Here is a 21,767-nt window from a genome sequence, read left to right as displayed (position 1 = left end):
CCTGCTTCCTGTTCTGTTTCCAGGACGGAGAATCTCTAACGAAAGTCCTACAGGAACACAGAAACCATTGTTATTGGGAAGGGCGGTTTGGGTGGGAGGAACACTTGCATTAGAAATCAGTCAAAGCCACGTCCCAGTTCCCTTCAGAGGGTGCAGCTCTGTTCCGGGCCTTTAGGGAAGAGAGCACCTTACCTTCCATTCCCTGTCTTTCTCCTGCCCTCAGGATGGTAATAAGATGCCAGAGTGGGGCTCCAGGAGAAAGAATGAAAGGGGAGACCATTAAGATGGCCTCTGAGACATTGTGTTAGAAATAAGAAAGCGCCTTTGAAAGCCTAGGGATTTCACAAGGGTGGGAAAACAATGGGGAGTTGAGGTTGAAGGGCAAACTGGTGACCCTGTCCTTCTATGCTCTGCATAGAACCCCGGGAATCTAGATGGAGATGAATTTGGAGATTAAGGACGGGGCTCACTCACCAGACTCAACGAGCAGTGTGTTCCCGGCATGCCAAGGCCAGCAACACACCCCACCCGGCACTGGTCCTCTCTGGCTGATCCCCACTTGCCCTGCTGGCAGAAATACCAGGGAAGACAGGTTCAACCAAACCCCCCTGTGGTCATACGCCATGTGACTGAGTCCTCTCAACAAGCTTCTATCAGACACACCCTAGATGACTGTTCTCCTTGATGAATAAACCTCTCCAGGCTCAGCCGCTCCTACCAAAGCATGTCCATTGTGCTGGGACCTCAAACTGGAAGGAGCCTGACGGAAGACCTGGACGCTGCATTTATCTGCCCCTGCTGTAGAAGAAAGAAGGGGAGCATACTCCATAGGGCAGGAGACACACTCTAGAACAGACATGTGCCTGGTCATACTTTTACTTGTCTTAAAGGGATTGATAGGATTTATATACCACCTCTGTTCCAAAAAACTGCTTTATAAAAATTCACACAACACAATAAAATGCAATTTTTTTAAAAAGTGGGTTTAGAAATCAACACCAAGGGAATACAAGGGCAGGACAGAGAAGAGGAAGCCTGGTATAAAATCAGCATTAGGAGCACCTGCTGTGAGAAATGCAAGTTGTCCTATTTGCTAGCAGAACACAAATGAGGCCGATTCTGACCTTGTATCCAAATTAAAGCCATGGGTAGATGGTGAATGCTCAGCTCTCAAGCAGGTGTTTACCTTGGTGTTTCCCTGCCAAGTGTGTCCAAGCAAGGTGTCCTCTGGAAAATATGGGGACGAGTCAGAAGAGCACTCTTTAAAATGTTTGCAAGGGACTCTTGAGAGGTCCATGGATCCGCTTCGACCTAATGTAGGGATCTCCTCCATCACGCACATCCAGTCATGGGCCTTCTGCTGTAGCAGCTCCCAAACCAGGAAGCCGTGTTGTAAGGTGCCTTTCAGAGAGTTTCTGGTAGGGCTCTGATGTCTGCCTTCCCTTTGATGAAGTTGCAGATAAAGGATTATACTTCACAGGAGAGTCCTGTTCAAATTTGGGATGGTGAGTGTATTTGCGTGTGTGTGTGTGTGTGTGTGTGTGTGTGTGTGTGTGTTGGGTGGCGGGGGCTGCTCTTTGCCAGATGATTTTGTGGTAGGCTGAAAACTGCCCCCCCCCAAACATCTTGCCCAAAGATATCATCCTTGGAACTTGTAAACATTACTTAATTTTTGAAAAAGCCTTTGATAAAAGATGTGATTAAGTGAAGGATCTTGAGATCACCAGATTATCCTTGATTATCCAAGTGGGGCCTAAATGCCATCAGACGTGTCCTTGTAAGAGAGAAGCAGAAGGAGATTTGACACACATAGAGGAGGAGGTGATGTGGAGCTGGAAGAGAGATTGGAGAGATGCGCCCACAAGCCTTGGGATGGCAGCGGCCCCCCCAAAAGCTGGGTCAGGCAAGAGGCAAGGAATGCCTTCCTCCCTGGAGCCTCTGGAGGGAGCATGGCCCTGCCAACACCTTGGTTTGGACCCAATGAAACTAGTTCTGGACTTTGTGCCTCTAGATTTGGGGGAGAATAAATGTGTTGTTTTAAGCCACCAAGCTTAATTTGTTACAGCAGCTGCAGGAAACTACCACAAATTTCTGGGCACAGCTAGGTTCTTCTCTGCCTTTGCTATTTATCCGTGTCATGCCGGGACATCATCATTCAATCTGCTGGCTGAACACACTGTGCTAACCCTTCCAACGTATTCAGATACATTTCCTGATGGCTCTTAGAGCCAATTTAGTTGATGGGCATCTTCTAGGGTTAATATAAGGATAAAATGACTTATTAATTAGAAAACCCTTAAAATAGTGCCTGGCTCAAAGTAAAGATATATATACATAATATATATAAGAAGTCATATATAAGTCATGTATGGTGCCTGGCTCACACTATATATAAATACTTGTCAAATAGGAATAAATAAATAGAATCCTGTTTTGGGTCCTGGGGTTCTTGCTTATTTATAGTGCTTTTCCTCTGTTGACTCTTCAGGAGCCAGAGAACATTTTAAATTTAGTCTTAGGTTAATAACATTTCCCTTGAGAATGTGTTCCCAATTTTATAATGAAAGGTTATGGCTAGATGTGTTAGATACCAGAAAGAGACAAGCCAAGCTTTAAGGCTCACAGCTGTTCCACTGAGAAAAGCCTACAGTGAAATGCTCATTTCTTTCTATAGCTTCTTCCCTTGGAGACAAAGGACTAATAAATCTAGTCCTATTCATGTGAGTTCTGTATTAAAAAAACAAACAAACAAAAAACCCCTCTCTTGTTCTCTACTCCTAATTGTATTTGAAGAACAGTAAATTACCCTTTTCTCAACAAGGGAAGGTGGGTAGACCCAAGGCTGCAGCGTTAGATGGGGCTGGAGACCAACACAGCCCCAACCTCGGCCCGCGCCCCTCTCCCCCATTAGATTAGGAGTAGAGGCCAAGGTTTTAATCCCATTTCTGTCACTATCTGCTTGTGTGACCTTGAGCAAATCCCTTTACCAATCCAAGCTTCAGTTTCTTCATATAAGACTGTGATTTAAAAAATATCTTTAACTTTTCTAATTGATGCCTTTTTGTTTTGTAAATACCTTTAAAAAAAAATGCCTTTGGCTCTTACATACACTGTGATGTAAATGTCCCAACTTAGTTCAAAGGGCTTCAAACATTCGGGTAGAAATCTTTTGACCAAAGACCACTTGTCTATTTTCCGTATGCCTTATTAGTCCATATTGTGCTCTCATGAATAGGGCACTCTCTCTCCTCCGGTTCTGGGCGGCGTTGAGAACTCCAGGGCCAGCAGTGGGCCCTGTCAGAGTAGCCACGGTGTGACCATCACGGATCAGACTGTACGAAGCAGGTTTTCTGCAGTTGCTTGAGTGCATATGCTTTTCGGTGAAAGTGGCGATATCTGAAAGTGGGAGGGGCAGAGAGAGAATCTCAAGCAGACTCCCCGCTGAGCACGGAGCCCCACTTGGGGCTCCATCCCGCTACCTGAGCCGAAATGGAGTCTGACACTTAACCGACTGAGCCACCCAGGCACCCCTGAAAGTGACTTTTTATAGCTTCCAGTGGATTTTCTTTTTTTTTTTTTTTTTAAAGATTTTATTTATTTATTTGAGAGAGCGAGAATGAGAGAGAGAGAGAGCATATGAGAGGGAGGAGGGTCAGAGGGAGAAGCAGACTCCCTGCTGAGCAGGAAGCCCGATGCGGGACTCGATCCCGGGACTCCAGGATCATGACCTGAGCCGAAGGCAGTCGCTTAACCAACTGAGCCACCCAGGCGCCCTCAGTGGATTTTCTTACAACTACCTTTTATAGTTGTTAGACCACATCTCAATTTCGCACGGGAGGGGTGGGGCTTGGAAATCACAGAAGCACCGCTGCTACCTTGTAACTTCCCAGTGTAACTGACTGAGCAATTCTGCTGCCTCCGGAATCAGTATTTAAACAAACTTTAAAAAGAAGAGAAAAATGTAACAACTGTAAATGTAGGCGGTTGGTATATGGGTTTTCACTGTAGAATCCTTGCAACTTTTTTGTATCTTTGAAATTTTTCATAAAGAAATGTTGAAAAATATGTAGGGAAAGATGAACTCTGTTGGGTGGAGTGAGGGGAGGGGGGAGAACTAATCATTTGTTCAAGTGCACCTACTGGGCACCCTAGGGCAGCCTTTCCACTCTGTTCCTGGAGTCCAACCCTGATGTAATAAACAGCATGCTGAATGGACTCTAAGATCAGAGTTGGATCAGATGGGTCTCCTCTTAGTCCTCTACCATACCTTGCACAGCCTTTAGCTGGCTCATGCTCACAGATACCAAGGAAAGAGGTTTCTAATACTTGTTTAAAAAAAAATTAGCACATACTTCTAAGGTGCTCAAGAAAGACTGGGATGTATTGTGTATGCATTAATAAATCAGTGGTATGGGTGGCTCGTTTGAGCATCCGACTCTTGATCTCAGCTCAGGTCATGATCTCAGGGTCGTGAGCTCAAGCCCTGTGTTGGGCTCCACACTGGTCGTGGAGCCTACTTAAAAATTAATAAATAAAAATAAAGTAAAAAATTGGTGATGTGTTTATCCTCACTTATCTGGGTTGACAGGTCAAATATTTGAGAAGGTGGGATCAGCATATCACATTGTAATTTTTTCTAATACTTTTTTTTTTTAAGATTTCATTTATTTATTTGAGAGAGAGGGAGAGAGAAAGCCAGCATGAGGGGAGAGGGAGAGGGAGGCCCCACCCCCTAACACGGGGCTCTATCCCAGGACTCTGGGATCACAACCTGAGCCGAAGGCAGACTCTCCACCGACTGAGGCACCCAGGTGCCCCTTTAATACTTGTTTTTTAATTGACTCTTTTCAGTTGTACTCCTTTAAACCGTATTTTGCTCCCTCTTTCCTTGCTTTTTACAGGTTCCATCCTATGGCTGTTCTGCGATGTCATTCCAGTTGTTTTTTTTTTACTTTGGATCCTTCTTTCTAACATTCTGTGTTGGTTTCATGATCCTTGGGATAAGTAACAATTCCTGAGGCCCCTCATTATCCGACTTTACATGGCTTCCTGGTATCATTTTTAAAACTCCCAGTGCCCACACTCCACCTAGTTGTGCGGGATATTCAGTTCCCTGCACACACACGTGACACTCTCTGCCCTCTAAGACTTGGCATGCGTAGTTATTCTCCCTCCGGGGATACTGGAAAGTTCCTTTCCTCTCCCCCCTCCTGTCGGAGGACCTTCTGGACTTCTAAGAGGGGAACAGGTGTTCCTACTCTGCATCTCCCTAGATCCCCATGTTACCCCTTCACGGTACTTATCACCCTGTACTGTCATCACCTTCTCATGTTTCCAAATCTATCACTGCTCTGTAAACTTTTGTTTAAAGATTTATTTTAGGTAGGGGAGAGAGAGAGGAGAGAGCAAGCGTGGGGGGAAGGGGCAGAGGGAGAGGGAGAGAGAGAATCTTAAGCAGGCTCCGTGCCCAGCACAGAGCCCGATGTGGGGCTTGATATCATGACCCTGAGATCATGACCTGAGCCGAAATCAAGAGTCGGATGCCCAACTGACTGAGCCACCCAGGTGCCCCAATGCTCCATAAACTTTAAGAGGGCTGCTCACCACTGTGTCCATGCTGTCTGACACACACAGTAGGTGCTCAGTAATTCCTGCTGCATGAATAAGTAAATGATGACTAAAAAAGAACAAGTAAATGAAACCGGGAGAGAGAAAAGGCGGAGGTGCTATCTTATCCATTTATCTAGCATCGGCTTTACTGTGATAGAATTCACCCTTGTCAAGCGTACACTTCACTGGTTTTAGTTAGTTATTTTTGGATCAGCCATTTCTAAAGAGTAAGTTAGTTACAGGGGAAAATAACGGAAATTTACAAAAAATTTACAAAAGCTCAGTTTATTTTGACTTTATTAAGAGAACAATGTTTCTGTTGTTGTAGGAACACGAAATATGATTTTAAATATATTATTTAGAACCAATAACTTAACATTTGAAGAGATATAAACATGTCAAAGGAAAGAAACACAGATCTTTTATTATGTGCGAGCCGTGCATCCACGTTCCTCCTTCAGTTCAGTGCTTACCTGAAGGGGTCTGCGTTGCCCGAGTCTTTGCCTGTGATGGACCTCACTGCCTACAGCAGCGCCCTTGCATCTGTGTTTCTGCATCTGTCTGTGTGTATCTATATATGGTTTGGCGGTCTCTTATATGCGGGGGAGGGATGGCGCGTGATAGTTTGGGCGGTTTCCGATGCCGTAACCATCGCTTTTTTTTTTCAGGAAGTGTATCCAAATCTTTGCTTCATTTTGCTCAACACACATGAGGAGCTTGTATTTTATGTCTTCTCTTTTTCGGACGTAGTTGGTCATGCCACAGATGATAAAGAATCCAACTGTGGATAATAAAAGGAGTATTGAGAGTGGCACATTCCGCTGAATGTGATGGGACCTGGAAGGGAGGAGCACTGACCCAGCATGAGGGGAGACTGAGGCCACAGGACTGATGAGTGAGCAGAGGTGGAGAAGGTTCGGAGCTGGGCTGTTTCCCTGCTGCTTCTGTGCCTTCGTCACCTGCACCCCACAACCCAGCCTCCGAGGCTGCTCCCCGACCCTACAGCCGCCACAGTCTGCGGGCCAGGAGTCTGACTGTGACCAGAGTGGGGGAGGACACTTACAGATAGGAAGAGGGGCACAAGTCTGGGCCAGGAGGGAGGGAAGGAGGAAAGAAGACAGGCGACCAAAGCAGTTCTGGATTGAAGAAGGAAGGAAGTTCAAGGACTCTGTAATGGGCCTGACTCTCAGCAAAGTGAGGGCAGACCTGGGAGGAATGAGCGTGGGGAAGGTTCCAGATCCATGGGATGGGAGGTTCCCTGGAGGTGACCACGAAGGCAGAGGAGCAACACTGAGGGCCAGCCGAGGCTCTGTGCACACGCAGCACTGGACTCAGGGAACACAGACGGAGACTCACCCAAACGGCTCTAAGAAGGCACATCTGGCAGGAGGGCAAGAAGCAGACAGTTTCAAGGGACTAATGGCGATGAATCGGCAGCTGCCTACATTTGCAGATACGGTAAAAAGAGAGGCGAGGTAGGCCAGAAGTGGGGGTCAAGGGACTGGAGGTGCAAAGGCAGCCCAGAGCAGGGATGGTGGAGGGGAGAGAGCAGATTTCAGAGCCTGAGGTCTCCGTATGAGGGGTGTGGGGTGCAGCTATTAGAGAAGTGGAGAACAGAGCCTCTAGAAGCAACAGAACACAGATGTGGATGTCCCTGAGGGTGACAAGGACCCTGAGATGCACACTACAGTCCTCGGGGGGGACAGAGTGACCCAGGGGCAATCAGGGGCTGGTGGGGAGGGGTCATGGAAGGGCACCTCCTTATTTTATGATGGCGTTTGTCTTGTTTGAGGAGGATGCCTGTCCGAATGTGTGGACACTGAGAGGCTTCTGTACCTCTTCAAAAGTCTTGGGATTTATAGATGGCACAATCACTTCCCACATCCCATTCCATCCTCTGGAAGAAGTAGACCATGGTGCTTTCCATCAGTAAACCACTCAAGATGGCCAGAAAGGAGAGCTTTCGGTTGATGTTCAGGGTCACTGAAAAGGAAAAGGCAACTCATAAGTTCTTAAGAGTTGAATTAGGGTGATATTGGTATGTAAATTCTGTGGCATTATGAATGGAATTGTTCTGTAAAGCTGTTTTTTAGAGAATCTCTATTCGTTCTTATTCATCTGGGCTGCTACCTTCTCCCACGTTTTCATCTCTGAAGAGAAACACAGCATGTGCTTATAACAAAAACACTAAGCTTCTCCTCCTGAAATCAAGACACAGATTTCCATGAATATGGAAGGAGAAAATAAAAAAAAAATGGAGCTTTCTCAGTTTTACAGTTTACAAGATGATAAGCATTTCGATAAAAAGTATCAGCTAGGAGGCTCATTTAAAATAACCCTTCTCACAATGGATGGGAAAAATGAAGACCCACAGGGCTGCTCATCCCTTTGTTGGTATAGCAGGAACTGTGCTTCCTGGCTTGACAAGTGCCGGGCCGTGTACATCTGGGCAGGTCATGCACAAAGTGGGGGTAATCAGGACTGCCCTACCAACCTCCCAGGACTGAGATAATGCACATGAAAGCATTCCGAAAACTAAAAACTACTATGTCGTTAATTTGAGCAAATACAGACTATGTGCTATGTATAAGGCACTAGAGAAATGTCAGGCGCTGTTATTATTCTATGGAGAATTCCCGTGTTTAACAGGGTTTATAAGACGGAGTTGGAGAAATAAGGCTTTAAGCTTGTATGTGGGTTGGAGGCTGAGAAGACAGAATAAAAGATAAGCATACCTCTAATCGCCTGAAAATTTGATGTAAGGACAAATACTTTAATGAGTCGGAGGCACAGGGGTGTGTAGTCATGCTCCCAAATGACAGCTGGAATCAGCAAGAGTTTTCCATAGCTAGATAATAATAATGCTTTCAGCAGCAAAATGAAGTTGGGTTTTTTTTTCGCTGTCATCGGTCGTTCTACCCACAGGAAAGTAAAAATGCCAATAAAAAAGGCAGTTTGTTCTAAGGAGAGAATGGAAAACAGAAATATGGATGTCTCTATCCAAACCATCTCTCTCTAAAAACAAAGAAACCACAATTCCAAAATACAACTTATCAGCTGACTTCATTAGAACTGCTTCATCAAGATCAAATTTTCTTTATCCCCCTCCCCCCCCCTTTTTTTAAATAAATAAGCCCCTGCATTTTGTGTCAAATCCTGCTGGTGTGATTGCAGAAGCATATTTCGGCAATTCTTTCATGAAGTATTTCATGGCCCACTAAACTAAAAGTAAGTCCGTGAGAACTGTAATCATCAGCTCTCGGAAGTTCTTTCTAGGAAGGAAGGTTCTGTTTAAACAACTTCAGTGTTCCAGATCTCCACAGAAAGAATAAAACAGGAGCACGGAGGAAATTTTTAAGTCTGAAAGCTGGGACCCACCCTAAAAATTACACGCGAAGATGTTTTCTTTGTTCAGTCTCCCACTATTTATTGCCTATTATCTACAAATTTTGAATACTGTTACCTAATTTTAAAACTTCCCTTACTGGGGCGCCTGGGTGGCTCAGATGGTTAAGCGTCTGCCTTCGGCTCAGGTCATGATCCCAGTGTCCTGGGATCGAGCCCCACATCAGGCTCCCTGCTCAGTGGGGAGTCTGCTTCTCCCTCTCCCTCTGCCTGCCGCTTCCCCTGCTTGTACTCTCTCTTTCTAATAAAAACTAAAAAATCTTTAAAAAAAAAAAAAACTTCCCTTACTCATTTCAACAAACTTTCTGAGTGCTATTCCTTATCCTTCCGGAAAGTACTCATAGACTGAGTCCAGACCAGAAGAAGCCACAGTTCCACTGGGTCCACAGGACAGAGCACAGTCTGTTCTGTTCCCATTAACTAGGAATTTAACATTTTTTTCAACTGCGATATTATGTTTATTAAGATTGTTAGTCCTCTGATTACCCAGCTGCGTATGTTTTGAGGGGTCTGTCCCTAATTTTATTTTTCCTCATAAGCTGTGTTATTCAGGTTTCTGCAGAATCAGATTTTTCCTGGAACACATATATCAAATTATAGGAGAGACAACTGTATTTTTCCTAAAATGTTGTATAACCAAATAGAGCCAAATTAAAAAGATTCCAAACACAGGTGATTTAGAATCAGTAAAAATAATTTTGGATGGCTGACCTACATGACATTTGATATATCCCTCAGGGGAAACACCCCATCTCCCTGCAAAGTAACTCGAGGACTTGTCAACTGCAAGGATCTGCTCAAATAGGCAGATCTTATAGCCTGGGATTTGGACAAAAATAATTTTAATAACAGCAACAAAGAACTCCTTAACGACAAGAATGATCTAACAATAGTGGGTTGTCTCCTGTCACTGGAGATATTCAAACAAAGCTAGACCACCTTGCAGAACTGAGAGAAGGATTTCTTGTGCTGGACGGAGGGGCGGACCAGTTAACCTCCACATCTTTCTAACTCCGAACTCGAGAGATTTATGCACCTGCACCAGCCCTTGGAGCCTCTACTCCCGAGGCGTTCGTGGATCAGATGGGCTCAGCAGGACCAGCTACCTGCCTACAGAGTGCTGTATGGAGAGACACCGCACGGGGAGCCCAGAGAGCCACCTGTCTCTGTGCTGACATTAACCGGCTGTAGGACTTTGGGGAAATCACCTGCCTTCCAAGCACTTCTATGCTTCCCCAGCCATACATAGGGGAGAACGCCAACCTACCTACCAAAGAGGATGGTTGTGAGCATTAAGTTCATAAAACTGTAAAAGCAGTGTTTATTTTTTTAAAAGATTTTATTTATTTATTTATTTGAGGGAGAGAATAAGAGAGAGAGAGAGAGAGAGAAAGAGCATGAGAGGGGGGAGGGTCAGAGGGAGAAGCAGACTCCCTGCCAAGCAGGGAGCCCAATGTGGGACTTGATCCCAGGACTCCAGGATCATGACCTGAGCCGAAGGCAGTTGCTTAACCAACTGAGCCACCCAGGAGCCCCAAAAGCAATGTTTAAATTATAAAATGCTGTATTTATGTAACACATTTTCTATAAGCTATTTTAGGGGTTCATCACCTAATACTGGATAAAAAAGTTAAGTAACAGTAGAAAAAGATTTCTGACTGAGTGTCAAAATATCTGCTATAGAGTAGGTGCTACAGTAATTCCAAACTTTGGAAATAAGCCTGGTTTATTTTTCGTATTAAAAATTATGGACATAAAAGAGTTTACCCTTAGAAATTTTAAAAGCCTTTGCTTTAAAGCTTAAATTTATATCAGGTTCTCATTCTTGGCTTAGGCAGTGTTTTCAAGGATTTTTTTTTTTTTTTAAGATTTTTATTTATTTATTTGAAAGAGAGAGAGTGAGCAAGAGAGATAGCATGAGCAGGGGGAGGGAGGGAGAAGCAGACTCCGCTGCTGAGCAAGGAGCCTGACGCGGAACTCGATCCCAGGACCTGGGATCATGACCTGAGCCGAAGGCAGTTGCTTAACTGACTGAGCCACCCAGGCGCCCCTTCAAGGATGTTTTTTATATTATTATGTAGGTTTGGGAATTCTTTGCATATAAATTTATTTATTTTTAAAGATTTTATTTATGTATTTGACAGAGAGAGACACAGCGAGAGAGGGAACACAAGCAGGGGGAGTGGGAGAGGGAGAAGCAGGCTTCCCGCTGAGCAGGGAGCCCGATGCGGGACTTGATCCCAGGACCCCGGGATCATGACCTGAGCCAAAGGCAGACGCTTAACGACTGAGCCACCCAGGTGCCCCTATTTATTTTTTAAAAGATTTTATTTTTAAGTAATCTCTACACCCAACATGGGGCTGGAACTCATAACTCCGAGATCTACAGTCACTTGCTCTACCAACTAAGCCAGCCAGGCACCCCAGCATAAACATTTTAGAACCTCAGACCTGCATAAGGGGACCAAGGGAGTGAGGGCAGACTGAGAAGAAAATGGGACAAAAGACAACATAGTCCAGAAATCCAACACTGCAGTGAACTGGAGACTTGATATTATTATAATAATATTTCTTTATAATCAAAGAGTTTAGAAGCAGAGAAGCATGGAAGACAGTAAATAAGAAAATAGTCACAGAAATTAATACAATTCTGACCTACGTCAAAAATTCAAATTCTCAAGAAAAGCAATTCTGGAACTGAAGGAATTTTGGGGCAGTAGCCACTTTCCCTGTATGCAGTCTGATAAATAAGAAGTATTCCCTAGTAAACAGATTGCATTAGTTCAATGCAATTAGCATAATACATTGGATAATGTCTGGCAATTATCAAACTGTTTCAATAAAGATGGGACCTAGGTAATCTTTAAATTGGACAATTGAGAAGTTAACTTGAGGAATTTTATCAACAATATTATGCCTCGGGGCGCCTGGGTGGCTCAGTCGTTGGGCGTCTGCCTTTGGCTTAGGTCGTGGTCCCGGGGTCCTGGGACTGAGCCCCGCGTCGGGCTCCCTGCTCGGCGGGGAGTCTGCTTCTCCCTCTCCCACTCCCCCTGCTTGTGTTCCCTCTCTTGCTGTGTCTCTCTCTGTCAAATAAATAAATAAAACAAAAACAAAAACACAATATTATGCCTCAAGATAATTTTATGAAACTCTCTAATCTGCTAAATATAACCATTTCCATAACATATGTGTGGCAACAAATAAAAAAGCAGCTGATTTAGACAAACTCACCTAGCAGGTTGGTGACACAGCTGAACATTTAGTCTCAAGTCCTGTATTAACCTCCTCCTCTTAGCAATGATTAAGACCAGCCACCTCACTTTTATTCAGAATAGTGGTTACTAGTTCACTAAGAATAGAAAGCACGGCTTCTTCCTACCTAGAGAGGCAACTGCGAACATTCTATAGAAATCCCATTCTTTGGCATATCTGATGAAGTCGTTAGGATCAGTGTTCTGGTTTGAATCTTGAAGCTGCCACCATCTCAGGTATGCTTCACAAAGCAAACAAAATATGCAGAGTTTTCCATGCATCTGGGAGTCAAAAAGACAATGCCATTCATTGGGTAAAGAAACAATTATACATAATACCAAATAGGCACAGACATAGCTAAGTATCTGTGGTTTTGAAGAGCCTCCCATTTCATAGATTTTCAAATTCAGAACTGCCAAGTTAAGTGTGTCATTGTGTTGTCTGTAAACCAGTGGTTCTTTGTCAGCAACATCCATCAGAATCACAGGGGCGATTTTTCAGACTGCAAATGTCTAGGCCCCAATCCTGATCCAGGATCTTTGGAAGTAATCCTAGACATGTAATTTTGAAACAGTTCTGGTGGGAAGGAGGATTCTGATGTATACCCCTAGTTAAGAAACACTGCTTTAAACAGTAGTTCACCCTTCACTACATTTTCGGCATCTGTCCTGAATCAGAACAGAATCAGGCACAGAATTTATGTGACTCATGGATAGGTGGAAGCAGCCATGAGAATAGATTTAACCTGAAGATTCCATCATACTTCATAGGAAACTATTAGTCTGAACATATTTTAAAAAAATGGCCCTATGCCTGATGAGTATAAATTCATATATTGAAGACAGCAATTAAAAGGTAGAAAATCCCCTGCAATTTTAAAGAGTCTGAAATTTTGGCAAAAAAGACAATACCAGGCAACAAAAATCGGCTTTTTATTTTTTTATTTTTAAGTAGGATCCATGCCCAGCATGGAGCTCAACATGGGGCTTGAACCCACAACCCTGAGATCAAGACCTGAGCTGAGATCAAGAGTCAGACACTTAACCAACTGAGCCACCCAGGAGCCCCAAGATTTGACTTTTTAAAATACATTACTCTACTGGGGCTCCTGGATGGCTCAATCAGTTGGGTGTTGGACTCTTGGTTTGGGCTCAGGTCATGATTTCAGGGTCATGGGATCTGAGCCCTGCATTAGGCAGGCTCTGCGCTCAGCTCCCACCCCCAGCATGTGTGCTCTCTCTCTCTCTCTCTCTCAAATAGATAAATGAAATCTTTAAAAATTAAAAAATAAAAAAAATACATTACTCTATGGGTTGGCCTTTCTATGTCAAAGAAAGTGTGCAAATACAATGTAGTCCAGGAATAGGTATCAGTGTGGGCTTCTGAGCTTCTTCTAATAGGCTCCACTCTGGAATTACCTGGGGAGTTTTAAGAAACACTGATGCCTGAACCCATCCCCAAAGATTCTGATTTAATTGATTCTGGGTGAGGCCTTGCTTGGAAGGATTAACTGCCATCCCCTCCCTCTCACCCATGTGATTCCATTGTGTTCCAAAGTTTTGGAATCAACGCTCTAGCAATTTAAAAACTGCCCTGGTTATTTAACTTGGGGGGTGGAGGGGAGGGATTCCCTCAGTAGAATATAAAATGCAATAAATTGTTTGAAAATATTTCTCTTTTGGGGCGCCTGGGTGGCTCAGTCGTTAAGCGTCTGCCTTCGGCTCAGGTCGTGATCCCAGGGTCCTGGGATCGAGCCCCGCATCTGGCTCCCTGCTCGGGGGGGAAGCCTGCTTCTCCCTCTCCCACTCCCCCTGCTTGTGTTCCCTCTCTCGCTGTCTCTCTCGCTGTCAAATAAATAAATAAAATCTTTAAAAAAAAAAAAAAAAAAAGAAAATATTTCTCTTTTAACGTTTGCTTACTTCTTCTAGGTGTAATTCTCTCCCTACCTGGATATATTTAATTTTATTGTTAGAAATAATCGATGTCTTTTTTAAAAGGTAACCTACTAAAAGGCAATCCAGATTATGGCTTGTCAGTTTCCTCCCAGTGACCATATTCTTAAATACTCCCTGAACATTGTGAACCTTGTTTATTAATGATTGTTATTTCTAGAAACTTACATTCTTTTTTTTTTTTTTTTTACATTCTTGAGATAAAAGACCCATCCTCGTTAGAATTTCTTTTTCTTTTCTTCTCTTCTTTAAAGATTTTAGTTATTGATTTGACAGAGAGCCGGAGAGCGAGCGAGAGAAAGCACAAGCAAGGGGAGCAGCAGAGGGAGAGGGAGAAGCAGGCCCCTCACTGAGCAGGGAGCCCGATGAGGGGCTTGATCCCAGGACCTCAGGATCACGACCTGAGCTGAAGGCAGACACCCAACCAACTGAGCCACCCAGGCGCCCCTCGAATTTCTTTTAAAAATAATGTTCTTTAATTCTGGTCAAAATTATTGTTCTTTAAAAGTGCAAAAGCATCATCAAGTAAAATTAGAAAGTAAAAAAATTATTACAACTTACATTTATTTTAGTATTGAAAAGAATATGTCTGTAGGCCTGGGCTTTGCATAAAATAGCATTAATCAAGATGATAACAGGATCATACTCGATATATTTGTCTACAGGTTTCTGGCAGGATTTCTGAAATAATGTGAGATAATGTTAGAACAAGCAAATTTAAACATTCTGAAATCTTAAAGGATTTCAAACTAGCAGAATCTATTTTGGACTTGTACGGCAATAAGGACATCTTAGCATTTATTTAAATTAACTTTTCTTCAGACACAAAATGTTCACCTATAGAAGCCATGGTTTCAGAAATGACTATAATCGTCTAGGTGAGAGATAGTAATCTTTTTTTTTTTTTTTTAAGTAAAGCGATAGAAGTTTATTAAGTGAAGATATAGAAAAAGCTCTCAAGAGTTAGAGGGGTCCTGACAGGGTTGCCAACGAGGTCCTTTAGGGTTGGTCTTTTACAGAAAGCTAACCAGGGAACTTAAATCCTTTTAACAGAGAGATAGTAATCTTTTAATCTCATATGTAAGAAGCTAAAAAGACATTTGATTTAAAGACTGATATGAGGCAGAAAAGTATCCCAGAAAATTCTACTTTCAATTTGTAGGAGTTATAAGATAAATAAATAAATTTATAACGTACTTTTATTGAGAAATTGTTCCCTGTTGGCTAGACGGCCACCAACTTTGTGGTTTTTTGAAACGTGATTTGGAGAAAGGGGTTCAGAGGAGTAACCCCCGCACCCAAAGTTTCTGAGAGCTAAAAGCAGGTAGAGTGTGGCACAGGGTCAACAATCCAGGGGTGGCAGATACTAAGAGAAACTTGTTTTTTTTTTTCATCCGATAACATCGAGACTGTGGAAAGAAAATGGTCTTTCTCTGTGACAGTGAAGACACTGGAAGATCCTGAGCTGTATGTAAGGAAGTGGGTTGGTTAGCTTGGTTCTAGGTTACCTGAAGCAAGGCTCTCCGTGACTCCTATGAAATTGCCCTTTTTTTGGACACATGTGATTACAATGTTACCAAATCCCAACACCATTAGAACATATAAAACACAGGTGTATAAGAACAAGCTCATCAGAAATGTGACATTTGAAAGAGTTTTAGTTACAAAGTTGAATCAAGGCTACTATTCTAATGGCTACAATTCGAACATTTTGAAATTTTGAGAAGATAAAATGGAACCAGAAGTGATGGATACGCAAACATGCTGGGATGGCCTTTTAATTACATCAAAGCCCTAGGGAAGAAAATGAAGTGCGCAGACAAGCATTAACCCTGCACTCCAAATGGAATGAAAAAAATCACTTCCAACTTAGAGTTTCTCCACTTCATTCATGTCATTTACAAGAAATGGGTATGGTTTTGAGTCATCAAGGGAACCAATGAAGAGAGATGTGCTATTACTTGAAATTTAAATCCACCTAATAAAACTGAGACATAAGAGGTCAATAATTTTGCAGTTTTTCAGCTGGGCAAAGAATAAGCCAGGGTCTAAACAGAAGCCGCAGATTCAGAAATCCTACGTTCATGACAAAGAGCTGTTTCCTAGACACCTTCCCTGTGCTACCCGTGTGGAAAACACTTCCTCCCTACAAACCACTGCAGCACCAGAGATGCTACTTCATTGTAAAATGAAACTACTGGCTGGTCAAGGGTCTTGTCTCTGTCCTTTAAAAGTTCCCTAAAACCCATCTTCAGACCTTGTAAGTCTACGCCAGGATTTGGACAATTTTTAGAAGGAGGCAGGCTGAACCAGAACCTGCGGACATGGCACTCCACAATCACTCGTCTGACCAACGTGTTTGGAGCGGCTACAACATTCATTAGAACAGCTCTCTTTGCTCAGCCATTTCTATGGACCAGGCACTTCCAAGGTGCTGGATATTTACTTTGAGACGAAAGTCTCTATCCTCCAGGACCTTATAGTTTAGAAGAGGAAGACGAATAAGCCTGCTACTGTAAGTGCTTTAGTGGAATGAACACATGGTGACATGAGTGCAAATAGAAGGTGCAGTTTCGGGCCTCATGTGCTATTTCACGTGCTATGCCTTCCCTTCCTAGCACTCTGAGTATTTTATAAACATCGAGAATTCATTAGAGTCTGCTGGTCCCCTCCCTATCAGCTGCAGCCTAATTTTTCCTTGTTCTGCTTCTATTATTTGCTTTTCCTTTGAGTGCTTCCTTCACCTTGAATGTAAGGAGGGAAACCACACACACACACAAAACAAACAAATGTAGTAAAACATCTTAGTGGCAGATGGCTACATTTAGATATGTTTTCTGATTTTGGAAAAACTGTTCCATTCCATTTACTACTTACTAGACAAATATCCTGAAAGAGAAAGTTGTCCCCTAGGAAATCCTTACAGCATGGGGACGATGCACACCCTGGAAACTCAAACACTTCCACCACCTCTATCTCACCATGGATATGAATGACTTTCTGCTGTTATGTTCTCCAGTTCTCTAGTGAATCACATCTCTTTTAGAATATGAACTGGCCAATATTTTGTGAATATTCTTGCTTCTTCCTCCCCATCATCTCCAGGGCCTTGCCCTTCCCCACTGATTCTCAAATCTGTTTCATTTTAGCTCCACAATAAGCAAACATGTATCTTTTTTTTTTAAGATTGTATTTATTTGTTTGTCAGAGAGAGAGAGAAAGCATGCCCAAGCAGAGGGAGGAAGCAAGCAGAGGAAGAAGCGAGCTCCCCGCTGAGCAAGGAGGAGTCTGAGATCATGACCTGAGCTGAAGGCAGACGCTTAACCGACTGAGCCACCCAGGCAACCCAGCAAACACCTATCTTGAAAGTGGAACCCCCTAGACTTTAAGCTCCTCAAGGGCACGATAGTGTCTTATTCATCTTTGCATCCAGCATCTAAGGGTGGAAGCTGAATACTGTAGCACTGAACAGACTTAAAATTTAGGAGAATCTCAAAGGAGTCTTGTTTTGTTACCATGATGAATTTATCAAATATCTGAGCACATAAAAGAGTCCACGCACTATAGGATATCAAAAGTACTATATCTTTAAACATAATTATAATAAACTGTGAAAAGCTGAAGGAGAGGGAGTGGCTAAAAGCAAGGGACATGCTTCCATTAGATGGAGGAAAATTAGGGAAACCCAGAGGGGCAAGTGGGGAGGCATGGCAGTGGAAAAATAGGACGAGCAAAGAGAAAAGAAGGGAGATTAGGCTGAGAAATACAGGGAGGAGATCAGGTTGAGTATGCTGCTGACTCCAAATACAGCAGCTAAGAGACCAAAGTATGAATGAGTTACCAGCTTATAGAAACTTTGGCCATTTTTTTCAGAACAAATAGCCTGACATCTAAAAACTTTTTACTCTCATGACTTGGGAGAGCCTTTAAAAAATTAATTATTTTACAACTTAATTTTCAGAGTCTAGCATCAACTAAATGATTTTTCCTAAATAATTCCACTATGCATATATTACCATGATAAAAATGAGGATATTACACACTCTATGTCCTCAGGGAATGACTGTGAACCATAACGTACTGTACCACCATCCAATATTCCAAATACAATTCTAGAGAAGCCAGCCTCTGACTCTTAGGAAAAGGATTTTGTTAGTTTAAGGCCAATAATTAAAAAAAAATAAAGATTAATTTATATCATTAAAGATCACTAACTAAACTGCAGAGATAGTTACAGCTTTACTCTGGACAAAAGACTATATTCACAGTTATGTGGTTGTCATCTTGAAGACAGATCATTTAATTGGGCCAGTCCAGAAGTCATTAAGTTTAGATGCCATATAACTCACAAGGCCACCAGAATGGCCAAGGATATGAGCATCTAAAAATCTAGAAATGGTTCCTATCATTCAGCAAATATTTCTCATGTACTTACTCTGTGTCAGGCACTGTCCTGGGTGAGCCAGCTATATTAATGAATACATTATACAGACACTCTTTCCTTGTGTAGCTTATATTCCAGTGGGACGAGACAGGCAATAAATAACAAGTCAATTGTATAGAATATTCAAAGATGATAGGTGCTATGGGAAAGATAAAGCAGGGAGAGGTGATAAGGTATACCAGACTCGGGAGGGAGAATCACGATTTGTAATAGGGTGGTCAGACTGGGCCTCTCTGAGATGTTAAAAATAACAATAATTGAAAGACGTGAGGGAATTAGCTATTTCAGACATCTGACAGAGGAGCATTCCACGCATAGTGCAGAGGCCCTGAGGGAGGAACTTGTCTGGTTTAAGAACATTCAGGAGGCCATGGCGCTGCAGAAGAGTAAGGGACGAGTACCAGGAGACTACATAGGCCTTACAGCCAGTGCAAGGATTTTGGCCTTAACTCTTGAGTGAGATGGAAAAACAATGGAAGGTTTGAGAAAAGGAATGATATAATCTACTTAATTTTAAAAGCCACAGTTTGGTGGCCGTGTAAGGAGGCTGAAGAGGTGCAGGGGCAAGAGTTAGGACAATCATCCAGGTGAGACATGCATGGGTCATGGTTGTAGAGGTGATGAAAAGCAGTGGATTCTAAACATAATCTGAAGACAGAGCTAACAGGATCTGCCAAGCAAACAAATAAGGAATATGGGAGAAAGAGGAATCAAGGCTGACTCCAAGGTTTTTTGGTCTTAGGAATTAAAATGGACGAGTTGCCATTAACTGTGAAAGTCTGACCTAACTACAAAAATCCAACTGGAGAAATCAAGTAGGTAGTTGGACATTTGCGAACACTGTGGAATTCAAGGAAGAGGTTCAGGCTGGAGGTTCAAATTTGGGAATTGTCAAAGTTTAGATGGAATTTAAAGCCATGAACCAGAATGAGCTCTTCAAAGGAGAGTGTGTAGACAGAGGCCCAAGATCTTAGGGTACTCCATGGTTAAGAGGCAAGGCAGGTGAGGCAGAACCAGAAATGAGACTGAGAAGAATAGTCAGTAAGATGAGAAAACTAGAAGAGTCTGGTGTCCTGACAAGTGCACACAGCGTTTCCAGAGGGAAGTAATAAGGTCAAATGCTGCTGACAGTTCACTGAGAATGGACTATTGGATTTAGCAAAGTAGAAGTCAGTGATCGTGATCATAAGAACAGTTTCTAGTGAAATGGTGGGTGGGAAGAAAGTGGGTCTGAAGTAGTTTCAAGAGAAAGTAGGAAAGGAAATAAAGATAGCAAGTATAAATACGTCTTAAAGGACTTTGCTGTCAAAGGGAAGGGAAAAAAGAGGAGGAGCTAAAGGAGGAAGTGAGGTGAAGAGTGTGTGTTTTTAAATTAAAGAAAGACTGGTACATATATTGGTGGGGACGGTCCAGTGGAGAGCAGAAGAGTATTGCTGCAGAGATGTCCCTAAGTAAATGGAAGAGGATGGATGGGATCTAGGGCATAAGTGCACGCTGGTTTTAGACAGGTATACGGACAGTTCATCCATTCTAAAAGGAGGGAAGAAAGAGCGTATGAATAACGGGTGCTAGTACTGGATTTATGTGGTTGCAAAGCTTGTGGAAGTTCTCTCTCTCTCTCTCTTTTTTTAATCAAAGCAGGGAAGCATATGTGGGAAACCTAAGAAGAGAGAAGGTTTGTGAGGATGGTTTATCAGAGTGGGAACGTGAATGGATTAGTGAAATGTAATGTGATGGCCAGATGGCATCAAGGGCTACATGAGGTTAGTGGTCATGAATTTAGGTGTTTTTTTCCTCAGTTGAAGTACAGCTGCAAGGATGAGGAGACAGATCAGACAACATGTTGGATTTAACCAGGGTTGACATTTTGCCAAGGGAAACCACTTGAGAGAGGAACAGTGATTATGTCAGTTGACAACAGATTAAATAGGTACACGTTCACACTTTGTCTACTCCCTTATATATTACTACAGACCATGTTTTTCTAAGGAGGATTATTATTAGAAAATCATCAGGAGAACAGAAATGGGACAAAAACCTATTGACTGCCTATCATGTGGCAGGTTCTTTGCTAATACCCCAAAAGGAACCTCCGATTTTGTGACCTTCGAAACATTAAATCATTCTCTATAGACTATGAACACCTTGAAAGCAAAATTTTTACTTCATCATTTTTGGATTTTGTATCACCAACGTCAAGCTTAGTGCTCTGCACACAACACATACTGCACATTCAATAACCACAAAGGATGAAACCTGAAATAAAGTATTCCAGGAAAATTTAATACGGGGTATGGACCGTAAGGATAACATTCATCTACGAAAGGGAGAACGGCTAAGAACTAAAGAGTTTGGGCGTGAACCCGAATGTCAACATAATCCAATCTTTAAGTCTCTCAGCACAACGTCTACATCCATCTCCGTTCGAGGATCCGTTCGCCGCGTTAGGTCTCACCAGCAAACATGACGGGTACGAGAAAACCGCTATAGGGTGGTGAGTTCTTTAACACTATAGGTAACCATGTAAATTTTACGGCTGCACTGATCCCGGACAGGAATGTCAAGTATCGAACTGAGCACTATGCTAGAGGACCCTGAGACTCGTTGGTTTTTACTGCCCTAAAGAGCTGATAAACAGATCCCATTGCCTCTCATGGTCCCCAAATCCCAACGCGCCATTTTCTTCCCAAGGACACCCCACACCTGACAACTCACGCAGATGGTTATCTTCAGCACTCCGTGGTTATAGTCTCGGTACAACTCCTTGGCCTCTTGGTTGCATTCGATGCACCTGTACTGGCAGGAGGCCGAGGCAGCAGTAGGAGTTGCTGCAACCCCATCCGTGTTCCCCTTGCCCGCGGCCACCCCTTCTGTGTTTCCCTTGCCTGGCCGTAGCCCACTCCGCCCACCGGTGCCCATTTCCACGCAACTGCAGCCGAGAACTTCCGATTCAGTGGCGGGGGAAGACGTCAGAAACCAGACCGGAAAGCCTGTCCCTCGCGGTGCTTGCTGGGATTCGTAGTCTCAGTCCTGGAGAGGGGGCTCGCGGCTGGCCGAACTGGGACTACAACTCCCAGCAGGCAACGCCACTCCCCTTTCCCGCC

At 43.2% G+C, this 21,767-nt stretch overlaps 1 protein-coding gene across 2 annotated transcripts; it reads right to left on the bottom strand.

Moving 5' to 3' along the window:
- Positions 1–5,879: 5,879 nt before the first annotated feature.
- On the bottom strand, positions 5,880–21,638 carry ARV1 (ARV1 fatty acid homeostasis modulator). Of its 2 annotated transcripts, none has more exons than XM_036069075.2 (6): positions 21,367–21,638; positions 14,781–14,900; positions 12,395–12,548; positions 8,346–8,570; positions 7,447–7,593; positions 5,880–6,391 (listed from the first exon to the last, which is right to left on the bottom strand). In XM_036069075.2, the coding sequence occupies exons 1-5, from the start codon at positions 21,580–21,582 to the stop codon at positions 7,451–7,453; spliced, it is 858 nt and encodes a 285-aa protein (XP_035924968.1). In that variant the 5' UTR covers positions 21,583–21,638; the 3' UTR covers positions 5,880–6,391; positions 7,447–7,450. The 2 variants fall into 2 exon arrangements, with proteins under 2 accessions (XP_035924968.1, XP_035924969.1); XM_036069076.2 differs by having other exon boundaries at positions 21,379–21,635.
- Between the last annotated feature and the right edge of the window lie 129 nt (positions 21,639–21,767).

This window comes from Halichoerus grypus, chromosome 7 (genome assembly GCF_964656455.1).
Source record: "Halichoerus grypus chromosome 7, mHalGry1.hap1.1, whole genome shotgun sequence".
Lineage (NCBI taxonomy): Eukaryota > Metazoa > Chordata > Mammalia > Carnivora > Phocidae > Halichoerus > Halichoerus grypus.
Note: the sequence above shows the minus strand (reverse complement) of the source record. Positions and strands in the feature narration are given on the sequence as shown.

Bases quoted from the DNA above. Each gene is read 5' to 3' on its own strand.
- ARV1 (XM_036069075.2), bottom strand. From the start codon at position 21,582: ATGGGCACCGGTGGGCGGAGTGGGCTACGGCCAGGCAAGGGAAACACA. The intron at 8,571-12,394 runs GTAGGAAGAAGC...TTCTCTCCTTAG, and splicing joins GTTCGCAGTTGCCTCTCTAG to AACAAACTGCCTTTTTTATT. The intron at 7,594-8,345 runs GTATGCTTATCT...TTTCCTTTTCAG, and splicing joins AAATTTTCAGGCGATTAGAG to TGACCCTGAACATCAACCGA.